Source organism: Leopardus geoffroyi, chromosome C3 (assembly GCF_018350155.1).
Source record: "Leopardus geoffroyi isolate Oge1 chromosome C3, O.geoffroyi_Oge1_pat1.0, whole genome shotgun sequence".
Lineage (NCBI taxonomy): Eukaryota > Metazoa > Chordata > Mammalia > Carnivora > Felidae > Leopardus > Leopardus geoffroyi.
In genome coordinates this window covers 118,318,987-118,344,380 of record NC_059338.1, presented here as the reverse complement: position 1 = coordinate 118,344,380, position 25,394 = coordinate 118,318,987, and the positions used below count along the sequence as shown (strand labels likewise).

General features: G+C 37.0%; 1 protein-coding gene across 4 annotated transcripts in view; it reads right to left on the bottom strand.

Annotated features, from left to right (window-relative positions):
• The window catches only part of MMP16 (matrix metallopeptidase 16), a 313,070-nt gene that overhangs the window by 50,775 nt on the left and 236,901 nt on the right, over positions 1-25,394 (bottom strand). For all 4 annotated transcript variants that reach the window (XM_045454527.1, XM_045454528.1, XM_045454526.1 and 1 more), the window contains one exon: positions 11,991-12,129. In XM_045454527.1, the coding sequence (XP_045310483.1) occupies positions 11,991-12,129 (139 nt within the window). The remainder of the gene's footprint in view (positions 1-11,990; positions 12,130-25,394) is intronic.

The window sequence follows — 25,394 nt, the reverse complement described above, 5'->3', positions numbered from 1 at the left end:
CCATCCATGCAATGTCTGTTTATTATGAGCCTCTTATAGCCAGTCACTGAACTTGGAGCTACAGATACCAGTGAAGGAAACACACAGATTCTTGCTCTTGTAAAATTGATGGACCAGCAGAGGAAATAGACACTAAACAAATAATCCCATGAAGAATTTTTAAATTACATGCTTATTCTTAAAAGGAAAACTGTAGTGTCTAATGATTTTTTAACATTTTTATCAAGCCAAATTAATACCTGCTTTTCTAACACCCTTGGACTGGCGCACTGTTACTAATGGGAGTGCACTATTTTTATTGTTCAGATGTATTAGATCAGAAAAAAGGTTGAGAATCCAGCCTAACACATTTATTTTACAGGCCAAAAATGTGATGTTCTTAAAACACACAACCAGTTGCTAATATATTTGTACAACAGACCAGGTATTTTAATTCAATACTCAACTTGCTATTCCAAATTGACTCTCTTAATAGTACACATTTACACTCTGTCTGGCTTTCAGAATTGCTGATGATTTTTTCCTTCCTTCCTGCTTTATCAAGTAATCACTCCACATTTATTATTGGAAGTGTTTATTAATTAATCCACTGTATTCTGCTCATGCCTTGTTCACTGTATCCTCAGTAATCAGATACTCTTTAAAACTTATTAACTAAAAAAATCAACTATATTTTTGTCTTATTAGAGTCCACAAAATTCTACTTACACATTTATATTTTGTATCTTCTATTACAACAATGGTTAGTAAACTTGGGCCACCAGCTGCTGCCTGTTTTTGTAAATAAAATTTTATCAGAAGGCAGTCACACCTATTCATTACATATTGTCTAGTCTGCTTTCACCCTACAATGAGAAAGTTTAGTAGTTATGATTGAAAAGCATATGATCCACAAAGTCGAAGGTATTTGCTTTGCATCCTTTTACATTAAAAATGAAAACATTAATTCCTTAAAGCCTGGATTTTCTTCATATAAATGAAGGCTGCACTTAGATTATTCAGTAACTATTGTTCATTGGGCTAATTACTGTGCAACATTGATATATGCTTGGAGAATACTTCAGAGATTTGGGGAAAAAAACTCATGAAGAATTAATATTTTCCGTATTAGATGCTGTGGTGTAATGGAACATTCAACAGCCTCGAAAGTAGATAGGACTAAGGGGTGATAGCCCTGCCAATTGTTAGCTGGGAGATCTTGGAAAAGTAAAACCCGAATCTTCCTTTCCTATTGTGCACATAAGGTACTAACACCTCTCATCCAGAGCTCTTGAAATAATGAGGGATCAAAAGTATAATATATCCATGCCATACCCAGATCATGGTACCCAATAAGTGGTACTGTATAACACAATATTCCATCGTTCAAATTTGCTTGCTACCAATTCAAATAAATAATATCCATAATACATGATTAAGTACACAGATCTACATTAGTGCCAATTATTTGGATTAAGTTTTAATTTCTGTATTGTTTACAGGCTGGTTACTCAAGAAATTTGAACAAATGGCCAATTCTGGAGTTCATACGGCTTTTTGCCACCAGCATTTATTTTTCCAGGTTTTACAACATCATCTAGTAAGCAGAGAGTTTTGAATACTTCCGCAAATGTGGCAGCCATTGCATTAGTAGCTTATTAGATTTCTCTTCGAGAAAGAACCGAGAGCACCTGGGTGGTTCAGTCGTTTAAGCGTCCAACTCTTGATTTTGGCTCAGGTCATGATCTTACAGTTGTGAGATCGAGCCCCGCATGGGGCTCCATGTTGAGTGTGGAGCCTAATTAAGATTCTCTTTCTCTCCCTCTGCCCCTGCACCCTCTCACTTTCCCTCTCTCTCTCTCTCTCTCTCAAAATAAAACAAAATCTGAAAGAAAAAAAGAAAGAAAGATGGAAAGAATGAAAGAAAGATGGAAAGAAAAAGAGAAAGGGAAAGAAAGAAAGAAAGAAAGAAAGAAAGAAAGAAAGAAAGAAAAAGAAAGTGAGCTGGTCTATCACATGAAGGCCTTTGGATCTGATAATTGGGCCAAGAAGTCAGCTAAGTGGCTTTGGCGGGGCCAAAGCCATGATGCTCTTCTTCAGCAGCTTCCAGCCAGTGACGGAGCATGGCACATCCTAGATCCTGGCCATTTCTGCCCTACTTGAGACTCCTCTAACGGACAGTCTTTGCTATGGAGCTCCCCATTTGGTTCTCCAAGACTCTGTCACATCCACAGCACAGTCCAAGGCTTTCTAGGCCAGTCTTGCCTTTTCTCTCTTTGCCTTCAGAGGTTTATTTCTTTCCTCGATCTTTATCTCACTGTTTGCTTCCCAGGGAACTCAAACTGACATGGTAAATAAAAGGATATGATTAAAATTTTGGATAATGAGAAAAAATTAGACACAGGTTTCACTGATGGGAAAATATTGTAGTTTAAAATGGGAACAAACACAGCAATAATAAAAACACACCATAGACTTTTGGATTGTTATAAATAAGCAGAGGTATATTATCAAGGGAGTTTTCAAATATTATATGTTTAGTCCCTTGGTTTAGATGATGACTTCATGTCAATATATAACATAAACATTAATATTAAAATTCTTTGAATATTTAGAATTCAAGAAAATAGCACAATTCACATGCTATGAATCTATTTTTATGTGTATCAAGGGCCACTGAATGTAAATTTCTTAATCTGGTGTAGCTCTTTAGGCATAAATTTCCCATTACCTCCCATAAGGAAATAATCATTGTAATCATCTATTTATAGTAAAAGATCTTTTAGTTATTCATTGCACTATGCAAGAAAAGGTGTATTTCTACCTCAAATGAATTTCATTAGCACTCCCTAAACCTTTCAAGAGGGAGGATTTGCAAGTACCATTAAAAAATTGCTGGTTTACAGGAGTATTTGAAATAAAGTAACAAGGTAAATTACATAAATAATTTCTTAAACGGCCATTTTCTTTGCCATCTTCCAGTGCCACATGTTAGACACCCCTTCTTTTTTAATGCATGTGTTTTGAATGACTGCATATTCCCAGACTTTATTACCCTGCTCTTTTACACCCTAGATAGTTTACTTCCAATTCTGTAAGCGATTTTTGCCTCTTGAAATGAAGCTGTCAAATAAGTACTGCTTAAAATTACTAAGTGATAGCAACAATATGAACTTTGAGACTTTTCAACTACTTGATTTTGACTGTTACTGATTTTGACAACACCGGAGACTTCATTTTAAAAATTATTTTCAGTTGAGAGAATTACGCCAACTCCATTTTCAACATAGATTTTTGATATTATTATCCCATAACCATTCAGCCTGAATATGACTAGTAATTGAGAATATAAACATCTGGCTTGATTGTACTCATAACATGTTACTCTATTATATTCAATTTACCTGAATGATGTTAAGATAGCTGACCAGCTGAAATTGAGGGGTTTGTGCATTGGCCTCACATTCTAATACAAGCAGCTACGCTGAGTACCTTGATTAGTAAAGGGAGACATTATGTCCTTTTTAAAAACAATAACACACCCATGCATATGTGAGGTAGAATGAAAAAATCCCTTATTTACCTACTTACTTATACCTGTTTAATTACACACAAATTTGAGGGCCCTTAAAGGAAAAATATGTGACAACACAGTAAAACATAACTAAAAAATAAACAAAAATAAGAAGAGGGAAATTATAATACAGAGAAAAAATAATATAGAAAAGCAAAATAAAATAACAATGATGAAATTATTTCAAATGTGGGCATCAATCTATTTTATAGCCATTCCAATAAAAATACTTACTAGAAAATACATTCTAATCATTATAAGCAGCAAATTCTAAGATTAAATTGAAATTATATAATGTTTTAAATATATCTTCAGTAAGTGGAACGAGTCTATATTAAGACTTAGTTAATTTCTCAATCTACTATTCTCAATGACACTAGAAATGTAACCAAGAAGAGAGGATGCTGAGAAGGAGGCATCCCTGCTCATAAAGGGGACACTCTGCTTAATTACCACTGGGTTCAAGTAAGGGACTGAAACCAGAATAGTATTAATTTGGATGATTATAATTAACACACTGTGGAACATTGAAGGAATAAAATTTTACTACCCAGAGTCACCAGAATACTTAAATTTATGAAATAGTTGAACTATTCCAACATAAACTGATGTGCTTAGTAAAGCTGTTTTTTAGTAAAGCTGTACTGTGGTACCACTGACATTCAATAAATAGCACCTATTTCAGTACATAATTTGTTAAGTTTTCACATATGTATGTATATGTCAAAATATCAATACAATCAAGATAGTGAATATACTGATCACCCTAAAATTTCTCATGCTCCTCTGTATTCCCTCCTGCTCAATTCTTACCTGTCCTCAGCAACTTTCTGTCATTATAGACCAATTTGCATTTTCTAGAGTTTAATATGAGTACTATTTTTTGTCTGAATTATTTTACTAAGCGTAATTATTTCGAGCTTCATCCATGTTGTAATGTAAGTTAGTAATTCATCCTTTTGTATTGCTAAGTAGTATTTCATTATATTGACATATCAGTTTCATCATCCATTCATCAGTTGAGGATATTTGAATTATTTCTAATTTGAGGTGATTACAAATACTTATGTTTTGAATATTTGGGTGGATATCTTTGGACATATGTTCTCATTTGTCTTGAGAAAATACCTAAGAGCGCAATGGCTGGTTCATACAGTAGCTATATATTTGTGTTTTAAAGGAATTATCAACACTTGGCATGATCAGTCTTTTTAATTTTGGCCATTCTAACAAGTATGCAGTAGTATCTCATTGTGATTTTAACTTACATCTTCCTAATGACTGATACTGTTAAGCATCTTTTTATGTGGCCCTTTGCCATCCATATACCATCCCTGGTGAAGTTTCTGCTGAAATCCTTCACTCACTTTTATTGAGTTGCTTATTTTCTTTTTCAGTTTTGAGAGATATTTATATATTCTGGATACAAATCCTTCATATATATGGTTTGCATAAATCTAGTCTTTGGCACGTCTTTTATTCCCTTCAAAGTATCTTTGAAGAGCAGAATTTTTTTTAATGTTTACTTTTGAGAAAGAGAGTGAGAGAGCTCATGACTGAGAGAGGGGCAGAGAGAGAGGGAGACAGGGGAGACAGAGAACCCCAAGCAGGTTCCATGCTGTCAGTGCAGAGCCTGATGCAGGGCTTGAACCCATGAACTGCAAGATCATGACCTGAGCCAAAATCAGGAGTCTGATGCTTAACCAACTGAGCCACCCAGGTGCCCTGAAGAGCAGAGATTTTTAATTTTGATGAAATCCAATTCATTAAGTTTTCTTTTATGGATTGTGATTTTGGCATCAAACATAAGAAATTTTCTGTATATGGTGCAAAGTCTGGATTAGAGTTTATTTTTTTGCATATGGATATCCTATGTTTTCAGCACCATTTGTTGAAAAGATTATCTTTTCTCCACTGAATTTCCTTGGTACCTCTGTCAGAATTACTTGTCTATCTGTTCTTAGTCTGTTTCTGGACTCAATTCTATTACACAGATTTCTTTTAATTGTTTATGACAATGCCACACTGATTACTATAGGTCTAAAATAAGACTTGCAGTGTTTAATTAGTGTTCTAGAAGTGGTTTTGTCTATACTAGGTCCTTTGTATTTGCACATGAATTTTAGAATCTGCATGATAATTTCTACAAAAAGCCTTCCTGGGATTTTGATTGGGACTGCACTTAATGTTCAGATAAATTTGGTGAGAGTTATAATAATATTGAGTCTTCCACATCAATAAGACATATTTTTCCATTTATTTGTCTTCTTTACTTCATTTAGCAAAAGTTTATAGTTTTCAGTGTAGAGATTATTCATATATCTTTTGGATTGATCCCTAAGTCTTTGATACTTTTTGATGCTATTGTAATTTTTTTCTCTTAAATTTTCAATTCATGACTGTTTGCTTCTATGTGATGGGAGATAATTCTCCATAGGTCACTTGATTTTCAGCATGTCTGGTGAGCAGAGGCAATGACTGCCTTTGTTCTAGACTATATTTCCAAATATATTTGTGTAGCAAAAACAATCTTGGGTTATAGAGTGTGTCTCCTCCACAGCAAAGGAAAGATTTGTTTATTGTCCAGTATAATATAGAAAATGTTTCTCTTTGGGATAAAATTTAAGCAGGCTTACTGCTCATTATGAAATATTTAGGTTCTCTAAGCTTGTGGTTCCTTTCCTACAATGTAACTGATTACATGTACAGGTGTCACCTGGCCCTCTTCATATCAGCCTTTGAGAATCAGGGGTTTAGGCGAGTCATACAAAGGCTATACTCTGGCTACACTTTTGTCTCTGTCTTTTTCTCTGACTCAGGAATCTTGTGTTTCTACCAATATCCATGAAAGTGAGGCAGGCCAACATGGGAGCTTACAAATAGGATAAAAAACTCAGACCCCTCACAGTTCCTGTATAGAAATACAATTACTTTTTGTATAATGATCTTATATCTTGTATACTTATTAAATTCACTTGCTCATTATAGATAATTAGTTGATTGCATCTGATTTTCAACATAGACAGTCATGTTGTCCATGAATATAGTTTTATTTATTATATTTATTTTAAAAATTTTTTGAAATATTTATTTTTGAGAAAGAGACAGAGTGCAAGAGGGGTAGGGGTGCAGAGAGAGAGGGAGACACAGAATTGAAGTAGGCTCCAAGCTGTCACCACAGAATCTGACGCAGGGCTCAAACTCCTGGACCGTGAGATCATGGCCTGTGCTAAACTCAATGCTTAACCAACTGAGCCACTCAAGTTCCCTTCTCTTGCCTTTTAAAAAATGTTTATTTATTTATTTTGAGAGAGAGAGAGAGGGAGGGAGAGGCAGACAGAGAGGGAGAGAGAGAATCCCAAGCAGGTTTTGTGATATCAGCACAGATGCCAACGCGGGGCTCAATGCCACAAACTATGAGATCATGACCTGAGCCAAAATCATGAGTCAGACACTCAATCGACTGAGCCACCCAGGCGCTCCTCTCTTGCCTTTTTTTACACTACATAAAATCTCCAGTACAAAACTGAATAAAATGGACAAGTGTGACATCCTTGTCTGTTCCCAGTCTTATGGGAGAGGTTAGATGCTGTGAGTTTTACCTCATCGGGTGAATATTTTTGTATCCTTATTGGAAACAACTTGATTGCTTCAGGTCTTTCAAGATTTGTTAGGTAGGAGTGGAACATGTTCCTTCTATGATAATCATTACCCACTTCTGAGAGAAGACCTTTTTCAGTACTCTATCCGATGCCCATGGAGGGGTGGCTGGTGGGAATAAGTACTGTTAGCTCTGTGTAAGAGTCAGGAACTCTTCTATTTCATCCTATGAAGTGATTCTTACTCCACACCTCAGTAGTTTCCCGACATACATATGCTGACCAGTTCCTTCTCCCATATTTTAGGGAGTTCCTCTGCTGATGTGTGCATGCTCACTCTGTACACATCTCCTTGGCATTGCTTTGTTCTGGGCACTGTAACCACCTTGTTATGCTTTGACTCTCTGCTCTGTTACCCTCAACTGAGACAGTCTTCTGAACACCACCTGGACACCCCCCTCCCAACTTGTTCTATGGCCTGGAAACTTTCCGCGAACAGGAAACTGGGATCCGGGATCATTTCCCTTTATTTCCTGACTCTCAGGTTCACTACCCTTTGTTTCTTGCTGTCCAGTGTCATGAAAATCATTGTTTTAAATACTTTGTCCAATTGTTGGTGAGTTTACGTAGGAGGGTAAATCTGATCCCTATTGTTCCATCTCAGCTGGAAGCAGAGACACGTCAATATATTTTGATACACTATACTTTAACATACCAAAGAGCAAAGGTTCTGTTAAGAATATCAAGTTAATCACATTTTTAGAGAATAAGTTGCTGTTGTTTGCATGATTTTATAACTTAGGTACTGACAACTCTCACTGCATATGACAAATATGCATACATATAATTTTGCCTAAAGTTTGGGCTGTGAATACGGACAGAGATTGGGATTTGAACTTTGTTCTTTATTCGTTCTATAAATCTTTGTTTACTGTTTACTATATCCCAGGTATTGTTTAAAACAGAGGTCAGCGAACTATGACCAATGCCTGCCTTTGTACAGCCCATGCTCTAGGAAGAGTTTTTTGTTTTTGTTTTTTTTTACATTTTTAAAGGTTAAAAGAAAGGATATGTAATAGGGATGGCATGGGCAGCAAAGCCTAAAGTATTCGTTATTTGGTCATTATTGAAAAAGTCTGTCAATCCCTGATTGAAGATACAGGGAATATAACAGTAAAAAAGAAAAAAAGAAAAAAAGAGTTGGGGAGAGAAGAACTTGCCCTTATGGAGCTGATGTTCTAGCGGGAAGGATACCCATGAGCAATAAATCAGTGAAATGTATAGTTTCTAGATGGTATGTAGAGAATTAGAGCAGGGAGGGAGATTGGATTGCTAAGGATGAGCTATAGACTGCTTCATGGCCCACTGAGCAAAACGAGAAGGATGGTTTTGGAATGAGGAATGATTTGATCCCTCAGAAAAGGTGGACTTTTTGAGGTGATCAAAGATATAAAGAGATGGTGGCAAGCTGGAATGGTCACTTTGATTGTGATTATTGTGGTGAGGGTAGCAAAGGGGAGTGGTGTATTAACTGAAGTCCAGAATTCTGGGGACTTAGCTCTCCTGCCAGCGGGGAGGTGGATACTAGGGAAGGGGGTGGTCTTACCGCCATTACCCAGAGCTTCTGGCTCCCTCTGGGAAAGCAGTGATGATTGGAACAGGGGAGCTGCAGATTCATGGCTGGGTGTGGAGAAGGTTTCCCTGAAAGTACTGTGGAGAGAACACTAGAGGAAGGAAGCACCACAACAAGGTCCGTGGACCGACAAGAGTTCTAAGATCAGACATTTCTTGATAACCGGCAATATACCAGAAGAGATCATTGGCAAACACAACATGCCAGGAGTTGAATAAATTTGTGACACGAAGCAAAGTTATTCCTATTGCTAGCGTCGTGACATCAGAAACACCATACTGAGTCACATCATATTCACCTATATTGTTTTCATTCAAGTGTTCGTAGAGCACCTACTATGCACCAGCACTGTTCTAAGAACTGAAAATACAGTAATGTGCAAGGAAATACGATAAATCTCTCAGGTAATTTACATTTGAATGCTAGAGGTGACTTCAACTTTTTCCGTACACTGTGTGCAAGCTGGAAGGCATGACTTTAAAGAGGGTGGACAGAGGGACATTCTGAGGAGATGCCTTTTCTGTTGGCTGTTGACAAACTGAAAAGGAGGTGCCCGTTCCACAAGTGAATGGGTGAGGAGAAGCAAAGTGAATAAAGGTGAGAAGGCCCTAAGGCAGTAAAGAGCTGTCAGAACACTGATTTATGACTAGGCCCGGTTCTGCTCAGGCAGTTTTGTCAGAGAGCACTAATGATTCTGTGGTGAGACAGGGCCTCTGGGGACAGCCTTCAAGCTGAAAGCTACCTCGGGCTTATTCCTCCTTTCTTTCTGTTTCTATTGCTCATAGGACAAAAGAAAAGTGTAGGGGAGGGGAATTTCCTTCCAAAATATCATGCCCCGAAGATTCAGAACCTTTTGCCGCTATCTTTTCTTTGTCCACAGTGGTGCAATGTACCTGCACATCCACTTCATTTACATGCTTATTGTGGATAGCAGGAGGGCAGTAAGATTACCAATATCATACTAGTAAGAGTAATGGCTGACATTTATCGAACACTTATGTGTGCCAAGTGTCTCACATGTAGTAATTAATGCAGTCCTCAAACTAATTCTGAGATGGGAAGTAATGCTAACCCCATTTTTCAGATAGAGAAATTGAGACAGAGAGACTTGCCCAGTTCATACGGCTAGTAAGTGTTAAAAATTGGCAGTGTACCTGAAGAATCCTCATGTACTTATAACTAATGTATTCTACCCCACTTTTCTCCAGGAACGAACTGTAAAGAGAAAATAAATTCCAGGTATTAACTTTCATTTTATATGGATAGTTTGGATCTCCCTTAAAATATTACAAGTGTTTCTTATACCCTAAGTTTTCATTATTCTCATCATTACTACAAATTCACCTAGTTTGATCCCGGGAATAATTACTTTTCTTGGGGGGGCGGGTGTTAAGATCCCCTTTTCTTCCCTTCTACCTCCATCCCTGTTTAAGCTTCTTTTCAGTCCTTTAAGCTCTTGCTAATATACTCAATCAATCAATCAGTCAATCAGTCAGCAATCAATCGATATGTTCTGCACCCTAGTTCTCAGTTTCAGCTCAAATCTTTTTAGTTTGTTTCAAAATTTTATTTAAACTCCAGTTAGTTAACATTTAATGTAATATTGGTTTCAGGAGTAGAATTTAGTGATTCATCACTTACATAACACCCAGTGAGCATCCCAACAAATGCCCTCCTTAATGCCCATCACCCATCCAGCCCATCCTCCACCCACCTCTCCTCTAGCAACCCTGTTTGTCCTGTATCATTAAGAGTCTCTTATGGTTTGCCTCCCTCTTTTTTTTTTCTTTCCCCTCTGTTCATCTGTTTTGTTTCTTAAATTCATTAAATACGTGAGTGAAGTCATATGGCATTTGTCTTTCTTTGATTTATTTTGTTTAGCATAATACACTCTAGCTCCATCCATGTCATTGCAAATGGCAAGATTTCATTATTTTTATGGCTGAGTAATTTTCCATTGTATAGATACACCATATCTTCTTTATCTATTCATCAGTCAATGGACATTTGGGCTCTCTCCATTATTTGGCTATTATTGATAGTGCTGTTATATAAACTTAGGGGTGCACGTGCCCCTTTGAATCAGTATTTTTGCAACCTTTGGGTCAGTACCTAGTAGTGCAATTGCTGGGTTGTAGAGTAGTTCTATCAAATATTTTCTCACAATTCTGTCAATCCTCCAACTCAATCTCTTTCCCTGTGTTTCCCCTCCACACTTATGATTTATTGTTTTGGATGCTAGAAAGTTTTGAGGATAGAATACCAGGCACTTGACTAAGTTCACTTTACCAGGTAATCTCACTTTTGTATGGGAGGCAGTTAGTATTTGTGCAATTAAAATTTGTCACTTAGATAAATAACAAGCAATACATTTTATTGGGTGAAATTAATTGGGTGAATTTTATTTTCCTACTCATGAGTTTTCTTAGCCTTTATGAGCAATTTGTTAGTTTACTGGAAACTATTTAACACACTTATTAAATCAAGTAAAGCTAAAGAGATTATACTGTATATGAAAATAAGAAGTAAAATAGACTTCATTTTATAAAAACAACAAGCAATTCCAAATACTCTAAACAAAGAAAAAACCACAAAACTCTTTAGTTAATGGAAAAAAAGGGGTTTTTAGTAATTAATCAATTGATTCATTCGTAATTTACCTTTTTTTAATGTTTAATTTTTTTTTTATTTTTGAGAGAGAGAGAGAGAGAGAGAGAGAGAGAGAGAGAGAGAGAGAATGAGCAGAGGAGGAGCAGACAGAGAGGGAGACATAGAATCCGAAGCAAGCTCCAGGCTCTGAGCTGTCAGCACGGAGCTGGACATGGGGCTCGAACTCACAAACCACGAGATCATGACCTGAGCTGAAGTTGGACTCTTAACCAACTGAGCCACCCAGGAGCCTCCATAATTTACTTCTTGTGGTGCTTTTAAGCCAAATCTAAAAATTTTAAGAAATCACACAATGCTTTCTAAATTTGACTTATATATGAGAATGCCTTAGAAGAAAACAAATTAGAGAGTTAAACATGATCATTGATTTTACTTCATTTATATTTCTAGTCAATATATACAGTTCATTTCAGAATATGAATAAGATACCTAACCTCATTCAACAGGTTTTACTTATCCGTTTCTATGCGTGCTATAGGGCCCTGCACAAAATGACCAAAACACAGCAAAGCAAAACCTGGGAAACATTCCTTACCTTTAAAGAAGACAAAATTCCCATCACTGTTTTCATAAACTGCATCGATACTAGGAGGCAAGCCCCGCCAGAAGTAAGTAATTTGCATGGGGTACCCATCCATCACTCTGTTGTTTCTCACTCGCCAAAACCACTGGTCCTGCAAAGCAAGCAAAAGCATCTCTCAACAAACATGCAGGCCTTCATGGCATTTCGCTGTGCAGTGGTGTAACATTTCCAAAACTAAACTAGTGTCATTTTCACTGTCTCACATCAAAGCAAAGAAGCATCTAATTAACTTGCTTACAGTGATCACAGTTATTTTTGCAGTTAACCACCAAATCTCTAATCCACACAGTGTGATTAAAAGATAACATAAGAATATTTAACTGTAGCATTTTACATTGTCTCCAGGGTCTTTTAGATGGAAAACCAGAAGTAGCACAGACAAGTCCCTGCCAGATTTGTGAATTAAGTCAGTTTTCCTGAATAAGAGAGCAGCATATGGATATGTATGCATTTATAGACATACACAAGATCTCACACCTAAAATGCTGGAGATGGAATAAAGAGGCCATCCTTTTTGATATGCCTACATTATACACATTCCCCCATGTAATTATAAGTAGAGTCCTCTTTCACCTTCAAATATGTTCTGGTTTGGATGATAAATTATATGGTGACCCTAAATGAACAAAGTTATCTTAAAAAAAATCATCACAGTGATTCCCATCTGGGTCAACTGCCTCTCCTATATACTCTCACAATATCCTGACTTCACTCAATCATAGCATTGGTCATTTTATATATAAAGTGTCTACTCTTATCTCTAGTGAAAATACGTGACTTACCCCATAGCAAGTATTTATAAATGTTGTTGAATTAACCATTAGCTTGCACACAATATGTTTTGCCATAAATTCTTACTAATGGCAAAAAATTTTTCAAAAATGCTGTATTTGATTACATTAAAATATTTTGTATTGAAAATTTCAGAATAAGACTATTCAAAGTACTTTAATATTGGAAAAACTAAGGATATTCTAAACTATGTTATTTTACTTTATTTCAAAATTTGTATTACAGACATTTCAATTGGAAGTTATATATTTATACTACTTACATAAGTATGTTTTACAAAAATACTTCCAACTCAAGTCTTCTCTGCTCTCCTTCCCTTACTTAGATATTAATAAGTGATTTATTATAGGGCTTTCCCAATCTTTTGGCTAATAATTGTTTAGCCTGACTAGATTTTCTAGGATTTGTCAGTTATTCATATGGTCATTCACACACACACACACACACACACACACACACAAAATCAACTGAGGATTCTTGGATTTCAGGTGGTATGATAAAAATGAACGTTTTCCCATCCCATCTAAATGAATCCAAATATAAAAATTTTCTTAGGATCTTTGGGTAATTGTACTTCATTCTAGCTATCCTGGGCTGTCTTCTCTACGGACGCTGTGATTTATAAAGAAGGAACTAGTTTCATTAACATCTCTAAGTTCATATCTTATTCCTGCTTTGTCTCTTAACAATGGTCATCCTGATCAAGACACTAGTCATTGGGTTATTACAAACTAAAAATTGACTCATAGTATAGTTACTGTTTTAAATATAAAGAACTTTCTGAGGACCTGGCAGATTGGTTTTTATTATTGTTAAAATTGTATTGAAACTAGTTATCTTATTTTCCTTTACAATTTTGTTTACAATTTTAGTTCCTGCTCTTTGTTTCTTCTTCAGACTTCAGCCATATTATAGCTTTAGCCACGCATCTCTTTCCTGCCAACAGGAAAGAGACTGACCTCTTATATTTAAGAAGTTAATATAAGAGATTAACCTCTTATATTTTTAACCTCTTCTTAATAATTTTTTGGTGCCAGGTAGCTGGAATTAATACATATCTTGATTACACAGACTTTAAAATACAAAGTTAGGCCATGAAAAGATTGATTCAGGGACATATATGTGGGCATGAAGATCTAGGGCTTACTGCTAATAGTATGTGAGCAGAAGATATTCTCATAATTTAAAAGAAAGCCAGCATTTTCATCTAACTACAACAAGAGCTTTTAACTGGGTGTTAAAACTATGTCAATCTCCGTATAAATTATTCTTAAAATCTATCTATCTATCTATCTATCTATCTATCCATCCATCCTAAAATAATAAATAAAAATGGCTAAATACCTACCGGATTCAGATAAAGAAATAACTGGCCATGGTTATTTATGGAACAATGAAATGGAAAGCTCTCTGAGCTGAAGGACAGAAAAACATCAGGGAAAAAGCCCGAACTGTATTCCAATTTTTCTCAGACAAGCACTTCACGTTGTTCTGTCTCCCCAGTACTGAGACACGGCCATGGCTCTTTGGGACAGACGTACGCTGCTGTGTGAAGACAGGAACGTAGCCTCAGCTTGCCACTACTATGGGGAAAAAATGTAAATTCTGCCTCAAGATAGGCATAGTCCATTTGCAAACATTCTGAAGGTAATATGGAATCATAGGTGAGTTCAGAACAACTTCTCATTGACAGCAGCCTTGGCAGAGAGTTATGTAAATTGCAGATATTCACGTTGTGCTTCTATTCCACTTACCCATGTCTTCTCAGAGTGGTAGAAAGCAATGGTACAAGTAATTTGCCAAGCATTCTGTCACAGAGGATGTAAACATGTCACAGTCACTCTAGGTTGCCATTTCAGAAATGGGGCTTGCGAACGATTTTGTAGAAAGAGGATATTTAAAATGGTATTTAAGTCTCTATGCAAATTTCCCTTCTAAGTGAAACCTCCTCTCACCACACTACCTAAAACTGAATTCTCACACTCCACCCACCCACATGTGATTTCACTCCCCTCCTTTATTTTCCTGCACCATGTCGATCACTGTTTTAGCACAATGCATGTTGTATTTGCTGTTCATTCTCTCTCCACTAGAATATAAACTCCATGATGGCAAAGATATCTGTCTTTGTTCATTTGTGGTTTCCCATTTCCACAAAAATGCCTTGCACATGGCAGAAGCTTACTAAATATTTCTCGAAAGAAAACGCGTTTATGGAGGATAGGATCAAGTAAAGGTAACTTATCCTTTTAGAAGTCAAAAGCTATGCAGATGTCACAAGAATACAAATGTTCTACTTGAATAGGCAGATGTTTAGTATATATTCCATTATTTTTAGAAAGGTATGATATACAAAGGTCTTTGAACCATGCAGGAGAGAAACAAACTGTTTCACCCTTCCAAACAACGTACGTTTTGTTTTGGTCTTTGGTGTAAGGGGAAAGAAAGAAGAATCACCGAGCTCTAAATCTGTTGTTTCTATCTTGCCACTGGCTTTTTTTGGCTACAGCCCTTATAAAAGGGGGTGGAAGGAGTGGAAGTATACCCTAAAAATAATCAAAACTAGCACATGTGCAATGTCAACTTATAGAAAAAAATAGCACTTAAAAATTACCAAGGAGGAATTCCTAGTTAAACACCAATATTACACGTTAGCTACAAGTTTACACAGATTTTTTTGTTCCATATAGCATGGGATCCAGGCAGACCACCTTGTTCACACAGATAACAAATACACAGAGTACTGCAGGCTATATACCACGAAGCAATAACACACATGAGGAACTGGGTTTGCTTTTTTTTTTTTTTAATTCCGTTTAAAATTCTGTTTTTTTTTTTTTTAATGTTTATTTTGGACAGAGAGAGAGAGAGAGAGAGAACGTGAATGGGGGAGGGGCAGAGAGAGAGGGAGACACAGAATTGAAAGCAGGTTCCAGACTCTGAGCCCTCAGCACAGAACCCGATGTGGGGCTCAAACCCACCTCCCCCGACATCATGACCTGAGCCGAAGTCCAATGCTTACCTGACTGAGCCACCCAGGAGCCCCATATCTCTTTGTTTTTTTTTAATGTTTATTTATTTTGAGAGAGAGAGAGAGAGAGAGAGAGAGAGAGAAAGCATATGAACCAGGGAGGGGCAGAGAGAGAATCCCAAGCAAGCCCCATGCTCTCAGCACAGAACCTGATGCGGGGCTCGATCTAATGAACCATGAGATCATGACCTGAGCCAAACTCAAGAGTCAGACGCTTAACCAACTGAGCCACCCAGGCGCCCCTAAAACTCTGTCTTAATACAGGCATATTGTTTGCTGACAACTATGGAGAAAAAGGAACCTCCTGATGTCTGAAGAGGGTGCTATTTTCAGACTTTTTAGAAACCAATTAGTAGACCTGATCTACTTTTACCTCTCTTCTGATACATAGATTCGTTATTTAGCCAACAACTTGATGTAAATCTATGAATGCCTCGCGTGTTTAAACTGAACATTACAGAAGGCATCATTGGTTCCTCAGCCCTCGCCTGCCACTGTGGGCTTCCTCCAGCCTTCCCCACCTCTGAAATAGCATCTGAAACCTCTTGATTCCTTGCCATCTTCGCTGTCACCATCCTACTCCGAGCTGCCACTGTATTTCAACGAGATGACTGCGATGCCAACTCAAAGCTCCCGGTCTGTCTCCTCCTGAATCCAAAATGGAATTCAGACTGGGTCCCTGCCTCCAGCCCGTGCACAACCACTGCAGGTCCCTTTTGTGCTCATGATGTTTTAGTGACATCGGCATTGTTTCAGTTTCTGAGAGAGTAAAGCTCTTTTCTTCCTTAAGACTTCTCCTATGCAGTTTTCTCCACTTTGAATGTTCTTTCCCTTCCTCACACACTTCATCCGATGAAGTGCGAATCATCTATTCATTTTCAGCTGAAATTTCCTTTGCACAAAAAGGTCTTACCTGCCCGCTGACTGAAATCAGGTGACCCGGTTATACTGTTTCATAGTAGTCTGTAATTTCACTTCAATGCACTTACACAATCTGTTGCTGTATTATCAATTTTAAAGTGGTACAGTCTTCCCCCTGCTTCACTGTGCTATATGCCCAAGAAGGGGCAGTATGTTTCCTTAACACTGAATGATCAGCTTTGGGAGCTATGTCTGGCATATTGTAGGAGACCTACACACATGCTTAAAGAACAAATTCCTCTATTTTTTCATCAAACCACCATAGGATGACTAACATATATCTGAGATTGTTCAAACCAAGCTAACTTCTTAATAGGAGTATCAGACTATTTATTAAAATGATATTCTTACCATGGAAGCTCACCAGCTATGGGGGGGGGATAGAGAAACACGTTTGTCTATACATATAGATTTGTTTACAAGCAATCATGTACTGTTTCTGAGTGGCCTAGAGAGTGTCTGGGAAATCTGATGTCCAAAATGAACCTGGTACCTATGAAAAAAAAATCAGACATGTAGTAATAGTGAATGAGAGACAAAGTCATGGCAATAATAAGGGAAAGGGCAATTTATATGAATGTTTAAAGGGCAGAGGAAGAGATGGTGGCTTCTGCTCTGTTGGTAGGCCTGTATTTCCTTCTACTGCTTCTCACGGCAGAATGAGATGTCTGAGACACCAGGTGAGTGCTCTGAACCCCGGACCCACCCTTGCTAGCCAGACTTACCAAGGTGGTCTCACAGGACTGGAGGTTGGGAGGGAGCAGTGCATAGGAAATTATGGAATCTGGGCAAGAAGGAGCTAGCAATGAGTTCTGAGCCTTAGACAGACATCCAAATGTTTACCAACCTAAGCCACCGCTTGTTTGAAGGGGCAAGAGAAATGAAATGGAAATTTGAGAAAAAGATAATTGATGGCCGTTCTGGAGTTACACAAAGGAAAAAGTATGCTTTGGTACAGGTGCCCCATTCAACTGACCCACTGCCTTAGATACACTTCAAAAGCACACGGTGAAAGCAAATGATCACAATTTCTTATAAAATTTAGTATTTAAACATGTTTAATAATGCCACATGCTTGACCAAGCTCATACATAATTACTGAATCTACTGGAATAAAAATTGATAATGATAAATGCCAATTATTAGGTTAATTTATTCACTGTTAGCAATGTATATTACTAAAAATCAGCCCATAACCTAGCTGCTGTTTTTTTTAAAAAAGCTTATTATATTGAAGTAACTGTAGATTCACATGACAGCTACAACAAATAACAGATTTCTTATACTCTTGCCTAACCTTTCCCAATGATAACTCTTACATAATATCAAAGCTAAGAAACTGGAGATTGATACAATCCACCAATATTATTAAAATTTCACATGCACTCCTGTGTACATGTGTGTATTTGTGTTTATTTTAGCATTGAAAGTGTATCATTACAATACAGAAATATGGTAGTTGCCACCTTAGCCAAGTGATCAAGATTTGTATCAGTCAGAAGGCAACTTTGATATTATGTGCCCCCTAATGTGATACATAATAGAGTAGCCAGGCATTGAAAGGCACAGAATCGTTTATGAAGCACACACAGATAGAAGTCAAACATGTTTTGGGGCGCCTGAGTGGCGCAGTCGGTTAAGCGTCCGACTTCAGCCAGGTCACGATCTCGCGGTCCGTGAGTTCGAGCCCCGCGTCGGGCTCTGGGCTGATGGCTCAGAGCCTGGAGCCTGTTTCCGATTCTGTGTCTCCTTCTCTCTCTGCCCCTCCCCCGTTCATGCTCTGTCTCTCTCTGTCCCCCAAAAAATAAATAAACGTTGAAAAAAAAATTAAAAAAAAAAAAGAAGTCAAACATGTTTAAAATAGAATGTAATTGAGCTTTTACACCTAACTTCTTCCAGTTTATAGGAATAAAGGAATAAGTTAAATGACATTTAAAGGAAGCAATCAAGCACATTCCAGAATGTGGCATGTTTACAGGAAAACTGGCCTCGTCTCAGCAAGAAAAAAAAAAAAAAAATCATGGGAAAAGCCTGGGAAGAATGATCAGTTAAATATCTAAATAGACCTGACAACCAAATGCAATGCATGGGTAATCCCTAGATCCTGTATATTTTTTAAAATGTTTATTTATTTTTGAGAAAGAAAGAAGGAGAGAGGGAGAGAGAGAGAGAGAGAGAGAGAGAGAGAGATCGATCCAGAGGATCCAGAGCGGGCTCCCCACTGACAGCAGAGAGCCTGATGAAGGACTTGAACTCATGAACTGTGAGATCTTGACCTGAGCCGATGTCAGACACTCAACTGATTGAGCCACCAAAACTTAGATCCTATAGTTAAAGATGAAGTTTGATGATATCAACAACTTTCCTTCAAAGGTTTAACCAAAAGCTTGGGCAGTCATGTTGCATGGCTCACATACACACAGAAGATACAGGCAAACACTAACAGTTGTTAAATTTAGATGTTAATAAGTGTGCATGTATTCATTCTTCCAACTTTTCTGTTTTTGAAATTTTTCATAACAAAAAGTTTAGAATATACACTCATTTAAAAAAACCTGAAAATACATAGGCAATTCCCTTATGATAAAATATTATTATATTATCTTCGTAAGTATTTGTGATGGCTAAATAGCATTCTGGCTAGCAAATGTAAGATTAGTAAGGCTCCATTCTAGCCATTTAAATTTGCTACTATATATAATACTGCAACCAACACGTTTATGCTTTAAAAAAGAAACGAAACTATGTTCCGTGCCATTTAATTGCAATTCATGCTCCATTCAACAGTAACATATGTGAACTAGAAATGTAAAAATCTCACCTTATAAAACCATAAAAATATATTATAAAGTCATTAATTTGATTTCACACTAAACTATTGTATTCAAATTTACTGCCTGTACTGAGAATTGTAAAAGGTATTGTAGTATTTAAAGAAAGAGAACAAGGCCATTTACATTTAATTAGCTATATTTCTTTTTCAACATTGGGAAAGAAAATTGGAGGAAAAAAAATCTAAGGGATGCTTAATAGATGTATCTGGCAAAGACAATGCCATTCTGAGAAGTTTTCATTATCTTATCACAAGAGCTAACACAAACAGGATTTTGGTCTATAAACCTTAGGAGAAAACCTGTTCAAAGCAACCACTAAAATGCACTTTTCTGCCAAGGCAGGCATGAATTTCTGCAATGATTTTGCAAGCACAATTTTCAGGGCTCATCAGGCAAAGATGAACCAGATGTGATTCTGGGAGAAATAACGCAGCAGCACATCTTGACATGTCTGAAGAGGGGCAGAATATGCTATCCCCAAACGTGCCACTTTGGCATGCGGATATTTTCAGCTGAAGGCAATCAAGACCCAGCAGATTCAAGACAAAAATTCACCTCTCTCTTAAGTACCTAAAAGAATTTAGATAGGGGGCCTGGTGCAAAAGAAGAGATATTACCAGAGATAACTTTTTATCTGAACAACCAACACATATGGCAGGGCAAACATCTAATTACCAAATATCTGCTTTTCTTATGTCCTGTGAATGTCCCTCGTCCCCTTTGAAGAGGTCTCTTATTTTCATGGAGCTCCATACATATAGAATTAATTTTTTTTCCTCCTGTTAATCTGTCTTATGTCAATTTAATTATCAGACGAACCAAAGAATCTACAGGGAAAAAAGGAAAATTCTTCCACCTCTATGGGTCAAATCACTTTGGATAGTGTCTGCATTTTAAAAATGTTCAAAATACAGACTCACTATGATAGGGGAAGGAAGTAACATATTAACAGGTGACTCTTCTAAATCATTTCAAAATTCACAATTCTGGAATATTCCTTAATGTCTTGGACTATTTTCAAAGAGGAATCTGTGAGAATTAGCATCTGGATTTAGAAATGTAAATTATTTTAATAAATAAAATATATTTGTGTTTCAAAGGAAAGGAGATATGGCATTTGCAGAATATTTTGTTTACTACTTGTGCTAAATGTAGACAACACCTTTTATAGTCTCCAAATGGTAAAAAAAAATCCTTTGTTTTTAGATTAATTCATACTGAAAAATCTAGACACCCAAAGGTTACATGATATGTCAGCTATGGGTTACTCTTTTGTTAATTAGTATTTCTTAAGTCCTGACATAAAGAATACTAATTTTTAAAACTTAAAAATTCATAATTATTCATCCATAATAGAACATATAGTAACATAAATATTTACAGCTTTTAATCCATTTATATATGTGAATAATGAATGGCAAAGAAACGTTTGTGTGCCACAAATGTGGTTTGGTCCTAGAACAGAAAGCTCCGAGGTGAGAGAGAAAGATGTGTGTGTGTATGTTGACCCTGCTTTCTTTTTAGGTCCTTACACCTTTGTACTTGTTTCTTCTTGCATTTATTCTTGTTCAGAAACCACTTTGTGATGGTTATGATGGAGAGAAGAACAGTGTACTAAAAAGTGTTTCATCACTACACTGCATTTAAGGTAAGGAGCCTCAAATTCCATATGTAATTGCACCGCACAGTGCTAGGACCTTTTGCTTCCTTGCTCCACAACCCTCCTTCCCCCAACACACACCTCCTTTGGGATCTAAGGATCATGAATATTGGCGGAGAGATCTAAATCTCAGTTCACATATCATATAATTAAGTGTTGAAAAATAGAAAAGGTTTCATTCCTCCCACTGCACTAGCAGCTTTAGCTTCCAAAAATATGAACTCTTTAAGAATGTACATTCAATCTAGAGGGGAGCAGAGGCAAACAACTAATTTCAAAAGACTGTGAAATGCTGTTACTGCTGCCTCTATGAAACAGAAACTACCACTTAGTGAATATAATGAGCCGGAAAACAGCTGTGTCATTAGCACACCTATCAAGAATTACCATCACTTTAGTTTTGACCTGAAGAAAGATGTTTCATTTGCAATAAAAACTATGTTCCTGCTGAATCAAGTATATGGCTATTTTTACTCCAGGTACATAGGGCGGTGTATTCAATTTAGTTTTTAACTACCCAATCTAAAGTGGTCTTTCCTCAATTTTTTTTTCTCTCAACTCATCATGTTTTATTTGCTTTACAATACCTATTGTTCTCTGAAATCATCTTTATTTGTTTGCTCACCTGTCTCTCATCAGAGTATGCACCTCATCTATCTTATTCAAACATTGTATTCCTCAGCCCTGGAACAGGAGCCAGCATGGGGTGCTGAATAAGTGTTCAAAGATAGAGAAAACCAGGCGGTGGAAGACAGAAGACATATCAGCAAGTCTTTTCCTCAGTCTGGATGCAGGGGGACTGGTTGGTCAATATTTAGTTTAAGCATCCCCACGGAAAGGCTTTCTCAGGCCCTCTTTACTACCCCTCTAAGCATCGCACATCTACCAGCATACTTAGACTATTGCATGGAAATTATCCAACTGCCAGTTTGTTTCTAGGTGTTACTCTCCTTCCCATGAGTATCATTATCATTCTTTGCTTTCTCTCTCTGTCTCTCTCTGTCTCTCCTCTCTCTCTCTCTCTCTCTTTTTAGACTTAATTCAAGCAAGCTTTACTACCTTGGGGGATATTTACTTAAAACAAAGCCTCTATTCTCCAAGGACTATTCCTGCCCTTTAGGTAACCTTTCTGTTTATTCTCATTGCATTTTGTAGAGCAGGGGTGGTCAGTATGCCAGGACATGGTCATGCCATGGAGGGTAGGAAAGAGATGGTTCATGATATCACATAGGTATAATCAGAGGGTTGAGCTACTGCTGTGGAGTATTATTATTTTTGGCTTCTTCTTCAAACACAAAAGGAAACTCACGGAGCTCAAAGAATGTGGGCAGTGTAGACAATCAGCAATAAAAATAATGCACTGGGCAGAAGCAAAGAGGCATCAACAGACTCCACTAAAAAGCTCTGAGCAAGTGCAGAGGCTTGGGGTGTGTAGGGGGGTGGGGGTGTGGGGGCAAGGAAGGGCAGCTGATGCCCAGGAGAAAATGTGCCAGAGGGAAACGTCTTTCTCCTTTCAAAGGGACACAAAGTTAGTTGTCAACAAATTAGGTGTTTAAGGCCTATGTTGAATTAGAGGTTTGCTCCTAAGAGATAAGCGTAGATTGGGCAGAGAACTCCCAAGAAATTACAGAGCAAAAAACCCTGAAAGATTCCTAAGTGACTTTGTTTCAGGGTTCAGGAGCACTTGTTGCCATAACAGGAGAGACTGATCCTCATTACCATTGCCTAATTACTTTATGCTAATATACTCCTGAAAACATTCCTTCTGTTGCCAATGTTTTGCTGTGGTTTATTTACTTGAAAACGAAGGTCAAAAGGTAACTGCCCTTCCTTAAACTAAAAGGAAATCCTCAACAAACAACCTGATGTGCCATAAAATAGTGATGGAGTTCTCAGGCAGTCCGTGGGAAGTCAGATTATCACCATCATTAACAAATGGAAAGCACTATGCTACTGGTTCATTTCTATCAAGTGAAACAAATATGAATAAGCACTATTTGCTTACTGTTGAGGGGGGAAAAAGGAGAAAATTCTACCAAATAAAAATAAGTAAATAACTTTCCAAATCACTCAGCCAAATAATGGAGCCTTGAACAACTACTATGAAGCCAAATAATTTTTGAAAATTATTCTAAGTAATAAGGAGTCTCATGACAGAAGATTAAATATAGTATATAAGATTTGATGTTTTGACAAAATAAAGAAGTTTAACATGGTAATATTTTTGCATAAAAGAGATAAAATGTCTCTCACTTGGCTGGAAGATTTGTAAATTGAGAGAAATTTCAGAAGCTTCTGACAGTGAAGAAGTGAAGAAGGATGTGTTGACTGGGCTTTCACAGGAAAACTTTAGGGGTAGTATGGAAAAGGAAGTTAGCACACATCATACCAAAGGAGAGTACAAAATAGTCTATGTCCCATCAGGTTAATGGTGATGATGGGCAAGAGAGGACATATCTTCTGGGGAGAAGAGGAAATGAGGTTTGAACACCAGAAGTGTAAGTGGCACATGAGGGTGGGTGGGTGCTCTAGGAGGGGTGGGATGGTAACTAAGAGTGGTAATTGTAGAATCAACTGCACAGAATGCAATATGAAAACAGCAGCTTGATGGGGCATCCAATGCCAAATCAATAAAATACAATGTATAGGAAGACGGACATAGAAATGATGGACTAAAATAAGGAGGAAATGAAGTGAAAGAGAAATGTAGAATTAGAAGCGTCTGACAGAGATTGTGCTATAGCTGGGGAGGGTTAGAAAAGAAAGCATTACTAGGATGTCAGGAGGGAAGCACCTTGGCAGTGTCTGGAGAAAAGAAGGAACTTGAGTTAGATAAAACAGTAATTGGTAAATAAGGAAACACACATTCCCAAGTGAGGATTATCAAGTGAACAAAACAATATTGCAGATAATAAATAAATAAATTAGGTGTTAAAGACTGATAAAAATACAAGTGTCAAAAAAGAGAAGATGGGTTTATGTAAAATACTTATGTGAAAAAATCCCTCCCTGCTCAATATAGCCTGTGTTTCAAGTGCACATTTATGCTATGCCCATTTAAAATTTGTCTGTTGGGGGATATTGATGAAAGTTCCAGGATAATTAAGACTACGTAATCCTGCCTGTATTTCTTCATGAGGATTCAAATTGACATGGAAGTAAGGAGCAAAACCTGTTTAGGTGAGCAACCTGATTATTTAGTTGAGCAAATTAATTTTTTTTCTGTCTTTTGCTTATATATGAAGACCAAAATAAATTCCTATTTATCTTTTATGCAAGGTTTCAGAGCTTTTCAACTTTTCTTGAATTTTATTGTGTGGTTCAAAAAGAATTTGCAATTGTAATTAGTCTTACAGACATAATGAATATAGATGAATCTCACTTTCTGCTACATATTTATTCCTGAAAATTTGGTTATTGATTATTTTGTGAAGAAAACACCATTTTAATAGAACTAAAAAGGTTTAATATTTAAGTGAATGATGTTAAAGAAAAGAATCATTTTAGTTAAATCTTATACTGTATCCAAAATTAAATAAAAACAATATAAAGCCATTGTTATTGATACAGTGTTTCTTTTTTTTTTTTAATGTATTTTTTTTTCAACGTTTATTTATTTTTGAGACAGAGAGAGACAGAGCATGAACGGGGGAGGGGCAGAGAGAGAGAGGGAAACACAGAATCGGAAACAGGCTCCAGGCTCTGAGCCATCAGCCCAGAGCCTGACGCGGGGCTCGAACTCCCGGACCGCGAGATCGTGACCTGGCTGAAGTCGGACGCTTAACCGACTGCGCCACCCAGGCGCCCCTGATACAGTGTTTCTAAACGTTAGACATTTGTGCCTTAGATTTTGTATCAGGCAATATTTAGAGCATTATTTTCTGAAAGGAAAACTGAGTTAGCGAGCTATCTTCTGCATAAAGTGAGTGAGTTGGTGATATATGGTCCAGCTCATGTATCTTTTAGTCCTCAAACTCATTAGTATAAATTATCCATTATTTGATAACAAAAATTACTTGCATATTCCTGTTATAACTAAAAATGCGTTCACAAGATATATTTTTATAGAACTTTACAAAATATGCATTGCTTCATTCAATTCCAAAGCCAAAGTTGAC